This window comes from Crocodylus porosus, unplaced genomic scaffold, assembly GCF_001723895.1.
Source record: "Crocodylus porosus isolate Cpor-Errol unplaced genomic scaffold, CroPor_comp1, whole genome shotgun sequence".
In the NCBI taxonomy this organism is placed as follows: domain Eukaryota; kingdom Metazoa; phylum Chordata; order Crocodylia; family Crocodylidae; genus Crocodylus; species Crocodylus porosus.
In genome coordinates, this window is record NW_017728916.1 from 23,249,697 (window position 1) to 23,264,505 (window position 14,809).

Consider the following 14,809-nt stretch of genomic DNA (forward strand, 5'->3'; position numbering starts at 1 on the left):
AGGGCCTGGTGGCAGTTTGGTGGGGCTACTTGTGGCGGGGTAGCTTCTATAAAATACCACAATGTTGCAATCTCCAGAGTGAGTATAAGATGCTTCAAAACCCTGTCCCTTACTGTCTTATTCTCCTTGACTGGAGAAAGGCTAAGGGACATCACCCTGACAGAAATGTGCCTTCACTGAGGCTCTAGGCAGTCAGCAGCAGTTCTTATCTGTTGCTTCCTGGCAGAACCTACAGTCATTGAGGCATTGAATGTCTGTACTCAGTCTGGCCTTTAAATTCTGCTTCAGTTGCGTAAAGCAGTTGTGTTCTTGGGCAATCTCCACTGCTCCATACTCTTGCTTGGGCATACATGTCGAAGATCTTGGGATAGTCATAGGACTCCATAAAAGCAGATTCATCAGGCTCCTGACTAGACCTCTTACATGTACACCATGATCCAGAGATTGACTGTTGCCTACTTTGATGTCTTAAATTGGGAGCACGTGTAAAACCCTTGCCATTTATGCTGTGATTAACACAATAATTATGGCATAAAAGTAACATATAGAGGTATCCTGAGTCACTGAAGATTGTAACTTACTGTACATATTTGAAGCCTCTACATTGTCTTTCAAGTGTTTTTCAAGGCACCAAAAACTAAACAAGTTGTTTCATGGTATTCTCAGACACATGAATGCTGTACCAATCATTCATTAAAGTGTCCAATACTTTTTCATTTTTTTCTGGTTACTGTTGATTACCTAGCTTCTTGTGGCTAATAAGGTTGTTTCTTTTTATTCTCTCTCCTGACTGACGTATACCAAAAGTTAGTGTCTGGTGAACAGAATAAATGGCGACTTCTGAATGTTCTGGGAGGAAAAGGGTAATGCAGCTTAACTTGTATTCAGATGCATCTCAGTGCATTGCTCCATATTATCCACTATCAAGTGATGCGTGCTACAGGAAAGCCTATAAATAAATAACACATTTACTTTCCAAATTTAAATCGGTACATTTCAAAAGCATATGCATGTATTTCACCAGGCATGTTTAATATACAGCATTTAATATGTGGTTCTGTTTTCTGCTTTTCAGAAACTCTGCAAAATAAGTAATTCAGAAGAAAAATAAACAGTCTGTCTTGTCCATATGTTCCAAATAATTCTTGCAGTGTTTTTTCAATACTTCACGTTAGAAGACGATGAATAGTCACTCACTTTTAAACACAAGATAAATACATTGTGACAATGTAGAAGCCATTCAAATGTTAGTTCTAAGAACTACTTAAGTAATTTTAAAAAAAAAGTGCAATTTGGTGCACTATTTTCTTTAAAAAAAAAAAAAAAAAAAAGACCAGAGCACCAAATGTACTGCATGTTTAGAACTCTACTAACCACAATGTAGGACTATTGTACATTCTCATGAATATACAGATTGCAGGTAGATCCCATTCTATTAAAAAAATATGTTAGCCTAAAACAATTAAAAACATTACCAAGCTAAGTGAAGATATATTGTTTCAAAGGAATTGTTTTTAGAAAGGAATAATGTAATGAAACAATCTAAGACAAGAAGTCTGGTGGATCTTTGTTTTAATGGGAAAAGCTGAGAAAAAACGACTGGACGTGGGTGTGGTGGGGGGAGAGGTGGTGCTGGAAATTTGGACTGCAAGCCATGGTAAAGGAAGGTTACAATTAGCTGCTGAGCAAGGTGAGTAGAACTAGGATCTAGTCTGACGAGGAGAAAAAGGGGCGTGGAAAAGTAGCCAAGAAGGGATGAAGGAAGAGACTAGAAAGAGAAGATGTATTTAGGGGAGGCTGGGCCTGTGGAACAGAAACAGTAGATGAGAGAGACTGGTCAGATGAGAAGTGATGAGCCACCTTAATTCTGGCATTTGGGATTGTTGAGTGCTTCACTTTGCAACCTTGCTAATGTCCTTTTAATGTAGTTTTCTGTCTACAGTATAGGACAGAGTAAGCATGCTCATAATTTTTGCATATCCGTTGTGTTTTGACACCCCTGAGTATAAGTTTATCTTTCAAAGAGTATGGTAATTTAGATTACCTGAAAGGAATGTAAGGCAATAGTGCTGTGCAATTTTGAGTCAACTTTGAGTTTTTGATCCTAGAGCAGTTTCAGTTGCTAACATTTTTTAAAGCAGGGGTGTCAAAGATATGGTGTTCAGAGCCACATCATCCAGCTCACAGGGCTGCTGGGGTGACTGGGAATGCGAGGCAAAACCCACCACCAAATTCCATGGCACGGCTATGGATGTATTCCAGCATTGGTAGAGCAAGACGTGACTGTTAATCTCTGCAGCTCCCTTGCCTGACCCAAAGGTTCAAGCACTACGGTTTTTAACATAGCTGCTGATTGTTTCACTGCTGCATCTGGATCCAGCCTTTGGGGGGGGCCAAGTAAATTTGACAGCCCTAATTTAAAGTGTTGTTAAGATTGTCCCTGTTATATCTGATTATCAACAATTAATAAAGCCATCATTTGCAACAAAGAAAAACATGAACCCAGTAGTGTTCTGACAATGCCCAGTTTCTCCTGGCTATGGCTACTATGTAACATGCCAGGAGACTTAAAGGATTCCTTGGAAAATACCAAGGCAGGCAGATCCACTCAGTTTATCTTTATTTCAGTGGCATGCGGTGCAGAACGGAAAGAACAGAGCCAAAGATCTTGCCTTCTGTAACATAGATACGTTTCTTTCTCTCCATTTCAGGCCTGTAGTTTATGTTCTAGATTCTTATGTTATCCATTTGTATCTCTCTTTAAAAGACTTGGATTGGAAACAGAAGACGGAAATATCGTTTAATGGGGATTGAAGTCCCACCCCCTAGAGGAGGCCCTGCTGATTTCTCTGATCAATCAGAATTTGGTACTAAATCATCACTTACTCCAGGAGAAGAAATTGCTACCGAAGTGAGTGATGATAATGATAGGAATGATGAAGTATCAATCTGCTTATCGGAAGGAAGTTCACAAGGTAATTGAAGCTGTAGTTATTACTCTGTATCCTTTTTTTCCCCATTAGATGCACTTCATATGATTTTTAATCCTGTCTGACATACACATTCTAAAATGTCTGAAATAATTGCTTTTCTTACATGGACAGGTATTAAGAAATTCAGACCTCTGTTTTGTTAGTCACAGTCATAAGCTGATATGGCAGGGGCAAGGTTTGTTTATATTTATTTAGATAGTTATGTAGATTTATACAAACTGTAATAAGAGTATGAATTTATTCTTTTGGCATCCTTTAAAAAAATGCACAAAAATAAGCTAACAAGTCAGTTCTCTTCAGTCAGTTCAGATGCATAATCAGGTCAGTGAAGTCAGGTTATAGCAAAAACAGAAATTCTAGCCTAAGCACTTTCTAAGATGGCTTGGATGTCTCTTTGCCAGCTAGGTAATAATCAGGAGAATTGGATGGCAGAGTCTGTAGTACTAGGCTTTGGTGAGGGTACATATGCATTTGCACATATTTTGCATGTATGCGTTTGTACACGTCTGAATAAATGTGTATTCCCACCCTTGCAATTTCATTATTCTGAATGCTAAAAGGGAATAGAAGACAGGCTGATTTATGTCATACAGAAGAGAATGACCAAAGCAAGTCATCCATGTCTCCCCTTCCTTCTCCTCCTCTTAATTAAAACTCTGGGCCCTAAGGCAGATGAACTCTACTATTTTTTACATTTCACTGACTTCGTACGTTCAGCTAATTGCTCCCAGCATTTCTGATTAGAAGAGATCAATAAGGCCTGCACTTCTAGACTAAAAGGGATGCTATTTTAATGCATACTATGGCAGTCAGATTTGATCTTGTCTGTCTATTTGAGCAATTTAGAGGAAAGAGTTGGAGAAATTGAGAACTGTTAGGAACAAACTTGTGATGATGTCTTTGTCAAACACCACTCTAAGGAATAAAGAAAATGATACCGAATTGGGTAAAAGTATTGAAAGCCAAGTAAAATGAAAAGCTCTTAGAATCTTTGACATGCCTGAGGGTTATATATATATGAATATGAACTTTTTGCAGTTTAAAGTGTGCATATATATATATATATATATATATATATATATGAATATGAACTTTTTGCAGTTTAAAGTGCAAGATGACTCTTCATTGAGCTAGGCATTTTGAAACTTGGGATATAGCTTTAAGGGATACAGGCAATGAGAAGAAGCTTGTAAGGTTTATGGAGCCAAGGACAAGTGCAGGATTTCCTTACCAACTAAGAGTGAAAGGGAGATTATATATTCTAACAGAAGGATTATTTTCTTTCTTGTCCCAACTTCAAAATAAATTGAGCTGAAGTTAAACAGTTCTGGAAAATAAATATAATGGGTGCACCAACAGTAATTAATTATTTGATAAAATAACAGTTACCACAACCTTCCCAAGTCTGCAAAAAAGTTTCTGAATTTACAAATAAGACCTCAGTGATAGTTTACTTTAATGCAAATAATCCTTAAGACTTTCTTTAATGAAAAATCTCCTGCCAGCTCTAGCCTCAAACTCTCAGACTGAAGTTGTAAAAACTGAAATTTTGGTTTTTGATGTAGGAGGTTAACAGGAATTGTTTGTCTTCTCAAAACATGGTGATTTGAAATGTTGTACAGTCCCTTTTGGTTTAAAAATCATAAAAGATGTCACCCTGTAGTAAATTTTACACAAATCCATGAAAAAATGCACTAAAGATACTAAACTTAAAACCTAAGAAAAAGTAAAAGAGCAAATGTATTTGTTTCTGCAGAAGAAGCCAATGAAGCTCTTCAAAGTGAAGATATTGGCCATAAAGAAGAGGATCAAAATCCAGTATCTGCAGATAATGTGGTATATACATTTTTCGTAACCTAGTTATTCAGTCTTTTATTACTGTTGATAAAGTATTCCAAAGGCAGAGCTTTTTGTATAGTGAAAATTTCAGTTGAATATTCTGTTAAAAAGAACCTGTTTTTATAACATAAACAGTAAAGACAGTAGTAATTGATAAAAGTGTCACATTCAAGAGAAAAAAATATTTTTTTTCATATAATTTCAAGAGCAGAAATCTTGCGCTTTAGGAGTCAACTTGTGTGAAAGCACATGTAATAGCTTCTGATATCAGAGGCCTTGAGTTTAAATCTTTACTTGGTCAAGTGGTTGAGTACTGTAATCTTTTCTTAGTTTCTGTTTGGGTACAAAACCAGTCTTGACATCTGGCATGAAATGGAAAGAAGAATGGCAAAGAACAGGCCTGTATTCTAGCACTTTGGGGTGCAACACATTTTAGTTTTACAAAATATTTTACAAGATGCAAGTAAGAGTGAGCAAATATATAAAATAATGAAGATATCAATAAAAAATATTCCTTTGAGTAACTTGGACAAAGTGAGGAGGCCAGGTCTCTCTAGCTTCTTATCCACAGAGTTCATACAGACTTTGTTAGTATTTAATTCAGAACTGCATAAGGAGGGTACTTTTAAAAATGCACTAGTACTGCAAATGAAACTTGTATTATAGATGTGGGGTGGAAATTAAAACCCTTTCCCCTTTTATCATTGAAAATATGGACTGTTCTAAAAGAAGATATAGTACAGAACGGCTGTAATGTGGCAAAAGAGCATGGTGGCGTTAAGTATTGACATTGTATTGGAAACTTATCTCTTCAGAAGGGTTGTGCCAGGTATGCTGGAAGCGTATTCTGTCCAATTCATACTAGTTTAGTAGGTAAACATGAAAAAGTTTCACAGAAGTTGTGATGTTTAGCCTTTGATCCTGCAAGGAATTAATATTTGATGGCAGAACTCCACCCATAAAAAGTACTTGGGACTGTAGCGTTATTTGATCTGCAGCTACTCAGATGTTCTGTGAAGAAGAACAAGTCTTGATGCTGCTGAAACTTAATTATATGCTTCATTATAATGTGTTTAATAGTGTTTAATAATTATGCTTTGAAAATCGTAGCCTCAAACCTAGTGTCCTGCATGATAATTTTCATGCAAGTTCGTCACTGACTACATAGAGTGCACTGTTTCTACCACTGATGAATGTGATCCATGTGGCTATTTTTATACTTATGTTAAGCAAAATGTCAGATTTTATCTGTGTGTATTCACTTAACTTGGTGAAAATTCAGTTGGGAATGTTAGGCTATAACACACATGCCTTATTGGGCAACACAGATGTTGCCTATTGTCATGAGCTGGGGCAAGGCAGCACAATATGTGTGCCCAAGGGGTGTCTCTGCAAGCAGGGAACCTTGGTAGGTGTTCCCAGGGCTTCAGGGGCCTGATCCTGCATGGAAATATTCAGGGCTCATAGGATCAGGGCCCTGAACTCAGTGCACCTACCTGGGGTAGCTGGAGAGGGTGAACATCTCTCACAAAAAAAAAAACATGCTTCTTTTTCCACCTGCCTTTGCAGCCAAAATTTTGGGCATTTGTGACATAACAAAGGGGCATGAAAATCTGTTTGCTTGGGTTTTATGCCACCATAAAAATGTTTATGGTTGTACAAAGACAGTGTCTGTTTGCATCCTTAGAGTTCAGTGTTATAATCCTACTTTAAAGATAAATTATTTCAATCACTGCATAGTACTAACTAGTATAATCATGTTTTGTGCTTTTTTTTTTTTTAAACAGTGTTTAGCGCCACATATGTGGTGTTTTGCAATGTCTTAATTTTTTTCGGAAAGTCTCAGTGAAGTGAGAAGAATAATATTGAAAGTGTATTGTGATAGGATAATGCATGTCAAGTTTATGGATTTTTACAGTGCCCATGAGGTGGTGGTTTTCTGTATTTTTATTCATATTTAAATTAGATTTCTACCAGATGGAATGAATGTAAATCAGTTAGTGGTAGGAGGCTGGTATTCTTGCCAATAAATCAAGAGAGAGAAACTGCAAACAGCTGAAACCATATCTTTTGCTCCTTTTTTAGATGAGAAAAGTGATGAAGCAATGCTGTTAGAAGAAGCTTTTATTCAACTATACTTCAGTGCTTCAATTAGTATTTATCCTTTATGGGTTAATTCATAATAAACATAAGGTGTTTTTAACATTGTTTAATAAATCTCAGGCAGGGGCTCAAGGACTCCTGTTAGTACCTTCATACAAAAGTGCTACTCAGGAAATCTCTCAGCTTGGAGAAGGTTCTTTGCAACACAGATATTATTTTCTACACCAGTTCTCTGCACTCTGCCTGCATTTTATCCGATAGAAGTTTCCTCTTAACGTGGCTAGGTGTTTTACAATCCCAGTATGTCCAGCACCTTTTTCAAGGTATCTGGTATACCCAGCTGGTAACTGCCATCACTTGCTGATTATTCACATCTAAACAGTATTTCATTTTTAAACTTTAGATTTTCATACTGTCACCAGAAGGGTATTCTACAAATGGAATTACTATGCTAATGGCATTATTATGGTTTTCTAAACAGATGCTGCTTCCTAAGGTGGCTGCATTTTCCAGTCATACAGTATGCTGATATCAGATTTTGGAATGTCCTTAACTGCTGTTCCAGCAGCTGGACCAGTGTCATTTGCCCTCTTGTAAATTACAGGAAGAGAGGAGGCAGCTGTTTCTTCCTAAACATGCTCTTTCTCTTGAACAGCAACGTCCTTGCTCTGGTGCTTAGGGCTGTGTTTGATCTTAGCATCTAAATAAGGCTGCCTGGACAGTTCCTGTGGTCAGGACTGTGTGTGACAGTGAACTCTGGCAAGCTGCTCCTCAGGATCCCTCAGTCTAAACTGCCACTGCATGGGTGCATGGTCTGTCTGTCCTGCCTACAAATTTCCTTCATGCGAATAGTGGTAGAAAATATTCAAATGATTTAAACATTGCTAGAAGTTCCTTTACTGTAATAAGCTACTGTCCTTGAGTGCTTTGTGTTCTTGTTTCAATAAGTCCCTAAACTTAAAGCACCAACATTTTGGCCCAGTGTGAAAGCTGTTTTGAAATATGGGTAAGCTGAGACGGGAGCCATTAAAAGAGTCTTTTTCAGTTCTGAAAATGGTAAATCACATACTGACAACTCAAGTGGTTTTCCTTTCTCACCCAGCTAGACAGTGATTTTGCAATATTGGCAAACCCATAAACAAACCTTCTGTGCTAGGAGCAGGGCCCTACAAAAACTCTGTCCATCTGTGGGTATCTGGGGAGTGGGCCAGTCAGTTCTGCCAGCCTCTGTTTTCTTTCTGTCAGTGACAGTTCTGTCCTTGCTGATTCAGTGCCCAAAGTAAATTACCCTTTTTTGAAGCCAGATGCATTTCTGTAGGTCCAATTTCATATTGGCAGCTCTAAATTTATCACAAACCGTTTCAAAATGGAACAGTTTGTTTTTTGTTCAAAGCATTGAAGCATGCACCAGGATATCCTATCCATATAACAAACAGGATGAAAATGGTATGCCATGTAATATCCTTTCCAATGCAGTTGATGCACTGCACACAGTAAAAGCCATCTCTTTAAATTACTGTGGGTCTTGCCCTACTGTAAAAGGCAGCCTTTTCCCTGTTCTTTGGATCTGCTTTCACTTGCTGTGTTCCAGTCTGGAAAACCAGACTGAACCTGCTACAGCATCCAGTGTATCCGCTTGCTGTTTATAGTAGCAGCTAAGCAGGACCTTCATTTAATTTTCTGTAGCCCTCACCAAAGCAGGTGCTGCCACCTTCTTTGTTCCTTAGCCAGAACTAGGGTGATGCCTGAAGGAATGCCTGAAGTCTCTATTATATGTTTCTCTGCTACATTTCCTCAATTGGCTGTTAGCCTGCTTCCCTTTTGCCCATGGTAAATGATAAGGTGGTTACATAATGGGCCAGTGTCCCCCATTTAATGCAATGCAGCTTATGGTGTTCTTGCAATAGGAGAATAATTCCTGATTCCTAATCAGAAATAGACTGTTTTACTGTTTCTCTTATTTCAGTGTACAGGATTGCCCAAGAAAAAAACCAGTAAAAACCCTGCAACTCCCCTTGACCCACTTCCCTTTGTAGTTTTCTTCTTTACCAGCATTTACTAGATCTAGTGCTTCAGATTTCCAACCACAATTCCCTTCTGCACGATTTGTTGCTTACCAGAAATATTGAGCAAAAGAACAGGAATCTGTTCTGCTTGGATTCACAAGCACTTTAACAGCTTAGAGTCCCTTGAGAATCCCTGAGTCTCAGAACAGCTATCAGCTACTCCTTTTGCTGGAAAGCTCTCCCAACATACAGCTACTTCGTGTCTATCCCTGGAGGCAGGATAACTTGTATACTGCTGTCAGTTGCTAGTTACTCTTTTTTTTTAATTTGGGCCACATCATTAAAAAGAATTTCTCCAGACAATTTGTGGTATGACACCAAGGTGAAGGGGTGTCTCCTACCCTTCTGTATGTCTGGTCTCATGCTTATGTTTGAACCAGTGACCTCTACTATTTTTATATTTTATTTGCCGTGTGTGTGTGTATAATATTCAGTAGCTGAAGATCCCATTATTATTTAACTACCCAGGGCTAAACAAAAACTATGGGGTTATCTTTGAACCACTGGACTTTGCCCCTTCAGTTTACTGTCTTCCCCACTTTTGAACTGGGAAGGAGACTTTCATTTGGCAGTTGTGATACTTGGGTCTAATTGGCCTTATATTTAAAACAGTTCTCCTTTGCAGCAGTCAGTCCTTTCTCATACTAATACAGTACCTTTCACTGGACTGCCTGCCTTAATTTTTTTGCATTCTCAGTTTATTTTGTTTTTACAAACTAGATTTTATTATTTTTCCAGTTTAAAAAAATGTGTCTTAACCAAATTAGAATTGCCCATCATAAATATTATACTTGGGACTTTAGATATACAGGGCTCAAGGTAATCAGCATTTATCTTCCTTAGTAGAAGCTACTGACTCTTGTGGTGAACCACTGTACAGAATGCTTTAAGTTCCATGGCAAATTCCACAGCTTCTTGGTTAGAGTCTTGGTCTCTGTTCACTGATTTTGATCTACAAGTCTAAGTCCAGCTTAGTGTCTGTACACTGGTCTGTTATCAGCTGTCCTGAAAGGCATCAGTGGAATCTGGATATGTAGGAACGTTCTGTGGCCTCTGCCAGTTCACAGGGGCTCTTTCTCTCCTCCTTCTTCTCCAAGTTCTCAGTTTTATTGTGGTCAGCTTAGACTGGCTGGCTCCAAACCAGATGTCAGGAACTTGATAGGACATTAGAATGGAAAAGGCGTAGGCCATCCTGAGTCATAGAATCATAGAAAATTAGGTTTGGAAGGGACATCTAATTCCCTGCTCAAAGCAGGACCACATCCCCAACTAGATCATCCCAGCCAAGACTTTGTCTAGCCCAGTCTTAAAAACCTCCAAGGATGGAGATTCCACCACCTCTCTGGGCAGCCTGTTTCAGCGCTTTTACTGTCCTGAGAAAGTTCTTCCTAATATCTAACCTAAACTCCCCTTTGCTGCAACTTGAAACCATTGCTCCTTGTTCTGCTATCTGCCACTGTTGAGAGGAGTCAAGCTTAGGGGTGGGCAAAATACATCCCACAGGCCAAATCTGACCCACCCAGGGATTCTCTCTGGCCTGTGGTGGGTCCCTTGGTCCTGCCCAGGCCAGGATGCCCAGCGACACTAGATATGTCTGCCAAGATAGCAAAGGCAGTTGCTGGCTTCTGAGCCAGAGCCCCAGCACCAAGGCAGCCACTCCGGCCTCAGCAATCAGAGAAAGAATCGGCGTCCAACAAGGGCTGTAAGGCAAGCCCACATGCTGGAAGCCTTGGGACAGGAGCCTGGCAACAACCAACTGCATTCATGGAGCTGCTGCTCCCAATCATCTCTACTGCACAATGTCTCCAGCATGGCCCCAGTTTTGCGGCTCCTCCCCGGCACTTGCCACCCAATGTGCCCCACACAGCCCTGCCTGGCCTGGACTCTCTCTCCCCACAGCCCAGGTTGTCCACTGCTCCCCACTTTGGTGGCAGCTCCTCTGCCTCCTGTGCCCTGACCTGCTGCCAAGCACCTGCTTCTACTCTCTTTGTTGCCTCCCCAGCTTCTTCTAGCTGTACCTGGGGCTGCAAATGGTGCCTGCTTAGGTGTCTCTCCTAGCACCGTTCAGGCTGGGGTAATGTCCAGCTTCCACACAACCCTGAGAGTCAGGGTGTCTGCAGAAAGAGCTAAGCCCCCTCTGGGACTGTAGAGCTGGTAAGAGCCCCTTGCATTCTGCTTTCTCTGGGGCCCTTCAGCTCCCGATGCCCAGTCCCATCAGCCAAGAAGTTGCCACTTATTCTTGGGTTCCGTTGCCTGCCACAGCTTAACCAGGGATCCCAGCCCTGGCCCTGCACACCCACCCTGTTCCCAATGCTGCTCCCCACCCAGCTGCTACCCCATCCCAGGGCAGAGCCAGAATCCACTGCCCTCACCCTGCCCGCAGAACCAGTGCCCGTTGCAGGGCACATTGAGCAACAAGTGCCAGGTGGGAGCCACACAATGGGAGCTGCACTAGAGATGCTGCACAGTAGGGGTGATCAGGAGCAGTAGTTCTGCAAATGCAGCTGGTCACTATCAGGCTCCTGTCCTGCAAGCCCGGGGTCTTCATGGAGACCAGCTGGGACCTGTGTGGGCAGGGTGCCTGGCTAGGTAGACTGGATGGGACCGCTTAGGGAGTTTTGGTGAGCTGTTGTGGGGGGGAGGGGGGAGTTCTGGCCTGTCCTGTGACAACTCACCAAACTCCCTATGTAGCCTAGTGGCCCAAATAATTGCTCACCCTAGTCTAGCTCCATCCTCTTTGTAACCACCCTTCAGTCCTGCATTCACAGGCAGTCTTTTTTGTTTTTCAAGGAATCCTCACAATCTCCCACTTCAGACTTTCATACTCAGTTATCAGGCATGATACCCAGAAATGATATCTATGATGGATGCTTCTCTGTGCCAGCAACCTCCAGCTGCAGGGTGTCTAAATGCTGCAGGAGACCAGACTTCACATAAGCATGCTACAACTCAGATGGAGAGCATGGCATGTCAGGGCTTTCTGTACTGCAGACCAGAGTGCCACGTGCCTATTTTGAGAGACAAAACCACAGCAGTGTTCTGTATCAGCGGACAGAGCCAGGAGACCCAAAGGCACAGCAGTAACAGCACAGATACTGTCCTGTTGAATTTTGGACTGCCTCGGGCTGTGTTTAGAAGACTGCCAAAATGGAACTGCCTTCAGCAGGCAATTCTCATTGCACAGGAGCTGTCCCTTGAGGGGTGGGGGGTGGAAATTGGGGCAACCTGTGCTTTGGTAGGCCCTGCAGACAGTGCTGTACAGGCCCTGTGGATAGCACCTTTGGCACATGCCAAGGGCACCACCACTCAGCCACTGCACACTACCGGCTTTGCACTCTGGCTGCTCACCACCCCACCTTCTCCTCTCACAGAGGCTGATATGCCCCCGGCCCCAACACACCCCTAGGGTTAGCTCTGACAAGAGCATAGGCTGTTCTGGAGCCTTCCAGCTAAATGTCTTCATAACTGATATCTGTAGCCTACCTTGAACTCTATTTGTACCTCAGGGAGCACTTTGCAGTTGCAGGGCAGAGTATTTGTATGGTGGTCTTTCTGTCATCTTCCTGGTTATTTCTCTGAGCTTAGACAAGATCGAACAAAGGTGTTCTTGGCTTACAGTTCCAAGTCTTTCAGGCAGCTCTTTACCCAGAGCTCTTTCTCTCCCCCCTTCTCCTTCCCCATCTCTGGACCATACTTGGTATGTCTTTCGCTGTATCTGCCGCTTGCTTACTGCTTTCTGCTTCAGCTTCCCTTTTCTTTTTGTTTTTCACACAGGCACACAAACTTTTAGCATGCAAAATGCATAACCACTTAGCTCTCATAAACCTAATGTCTCTGTTTTTGAGTGGTGACAGTTGGCTGCACCTGGAGTGAAGGTTGCCTCATGCTTGTTTTCAGTTACCTACTTACGTTTTTTCGCTTTTATCATCCCAATATAAGATATTACCAAACAAATCTTGCTGCTTGCATATTCCCTGCACCACAGTGGCTACAGCAACACTACTGCTTTTGTAAAGAAAATAAATGACTTCTCACTAGTATCTTTAAAAAAATAGTGGTTAAAGCACCAAGCTTCAAAGAGGTTTTGCCATCCAGATAACAAGCCAAGTTATTTTCATTGTTATAGAAATTGATAAACATATGAAAAGGTCAGTAGCTTAGAGAATTTAAGAAAACTTATCATTTAAATGGTCTGAAACCTTGAAACAAGGGAATACCGGCTTCAGAACTGGCCAGTTGGCTTACCCTGCCGCCTCCTTTTCCCCCCTCACTCCTTGCCACACCAGACAGATCCAGCCAACTCTATCAGGCCCTGAATGGCCCAGATAAATTATTCAGAAAACAGAGTTAGCTATTTAGGCTTGTTGGCTAATGAGAACCTACATTTTTAGCTTGCTAATACAGAACCAGTCTCCAAAGTTTTTTATGGTAGGAGCTGTCTGGCCTCTGTAGGACATCCCAGGACCCTGAAGTGAATGTTGGGAGATCCCAATGAGCCCTCTCTTTAGGGAGGCTGGGATGATAACTCTGGTGAGGTGGGAATGGAGTAGATTCTAAGACTTCTCTAAAGGGGAATGCTGTCCTGATGTCTAATTTCCCCAAAATCTCCAGGCACCGTTTCCCTTGATTCTTCCTTGCTAGGTAGATCTCTTCACTTGCCCACCTCCCGAAGTCCATAGTTTCCACTCTGCTGTGTGTTCTCAATGTAACTTCACCTTAACAAAATTCTATCTTAAAATTTCTGGTCTTCCATAAGAGAGGGCTTATCATCTCTTATTTGGGTTTCAGGAAGCCAAGACAGATTCCTTTCTCTTGTACATTATAATTTAACTCCTTGATTTCTTCTTGCCAGAGAGACAAGATGCATAGGAAACTTGCATTCCTTTCTTTTCAGGCCAGTTGACTCAGAAGACTCAGGAGATTCCTGGACTCCTCACAATATTGCCACTATCCTCAAATAGAACTTTTCTAAAAAGGACCTTAAAAAAAAAAAAGCTTTTACTTTAGAAATGCAAGAGTTTATCCAATCAAGGGAGCAGGAGGGCACACAAGCCCCCACAGCTCACCAAAAGCATCCGGGAATGTCTCCTAGCTAAAAGGCAGGCGTACACCCAATGGAAGGGAGGGGCCATAACAAGGGATGACTATACTGCAGTTGCTCGGGGATGCAGGGGGGCAGTCAGGAAGGCCAAGGCAGAGATGGAACTGGGACTAGCTTCCCGGATTAAGGACAATAAGAAGTCCTTTTTTAAATACTTAAGGGGTAAAAAGAAGGTTCCGGGTAATGTGGGGCCCCTGCAGCACACATTAGGAAATCTGGTCGTCACACCAGACGACAAAGCCAACATGTTTAATGATTTCTTTGCCTCCGTTTTTCTAAGTAGGGACCGGAACAGTCATCCCCCTGCTGGGCCCCCCTCAGGCACCAGGGGAGGCACACCTAGGCCAAGGATTATTGAGGAACTAGTTAGGGAACTTCTGGAAGGACTGGATGTATTCAAGTCAGCTAGTCCGGACGATCTCCACCCTTAAGTACTGAGGGAATTGGCTGAGGTCATTGCAGGACCCCTGGCATGCTTTACGAAGTGCTCTGGGGTGGTGCCAGAGGACTGGAAGAGGGCCAACGTGGTTCCCATCTTCAAAATGGGAAGATAGTGGACATAGTCTTCCTGGACTTTCAGAAGGCCTTTGACACTCTCACCCTGTTCTCATTAAGAAACTGGAGGACTGTGGTGTCAACACCCACACAGTCAGTTGGGTCGCCAACTGGCTGGAGTGCTGCACCCAGAGAGTGGCGGTGGATGGGTC

At 41.9% G+C, this 14,809-nt stretch overlaps 1 protein-coding gene across 3 annotated transcripts in view; it reads left to right on the forward strand.

Annotated features, from left to right (window-relative positions):
- Positions 1-14,809, forward strand: part of HDX (highly divergent homeobox) — a 93,567-nt gene that overhangs the window by 61,956 nt on the left and 16,802 nt on the right. For all 3 annotated transcript variants that reach the window (XM_019536485.1, XM_019536486.1, XM_019536484.1), the window contains 2 exons: positions 2,768-2,975; positions 4,750-4,829. In XM_019536485.1, coding sequence (XP_019392030.1) covers positions 2,768-2,975; positions 4,750-4,829 — 288 coding nt within the window. The remainder of the gene's footprint in view (positions 1-2,767; positions 2,976-4,749; positions 4,830-14,809) is intronic.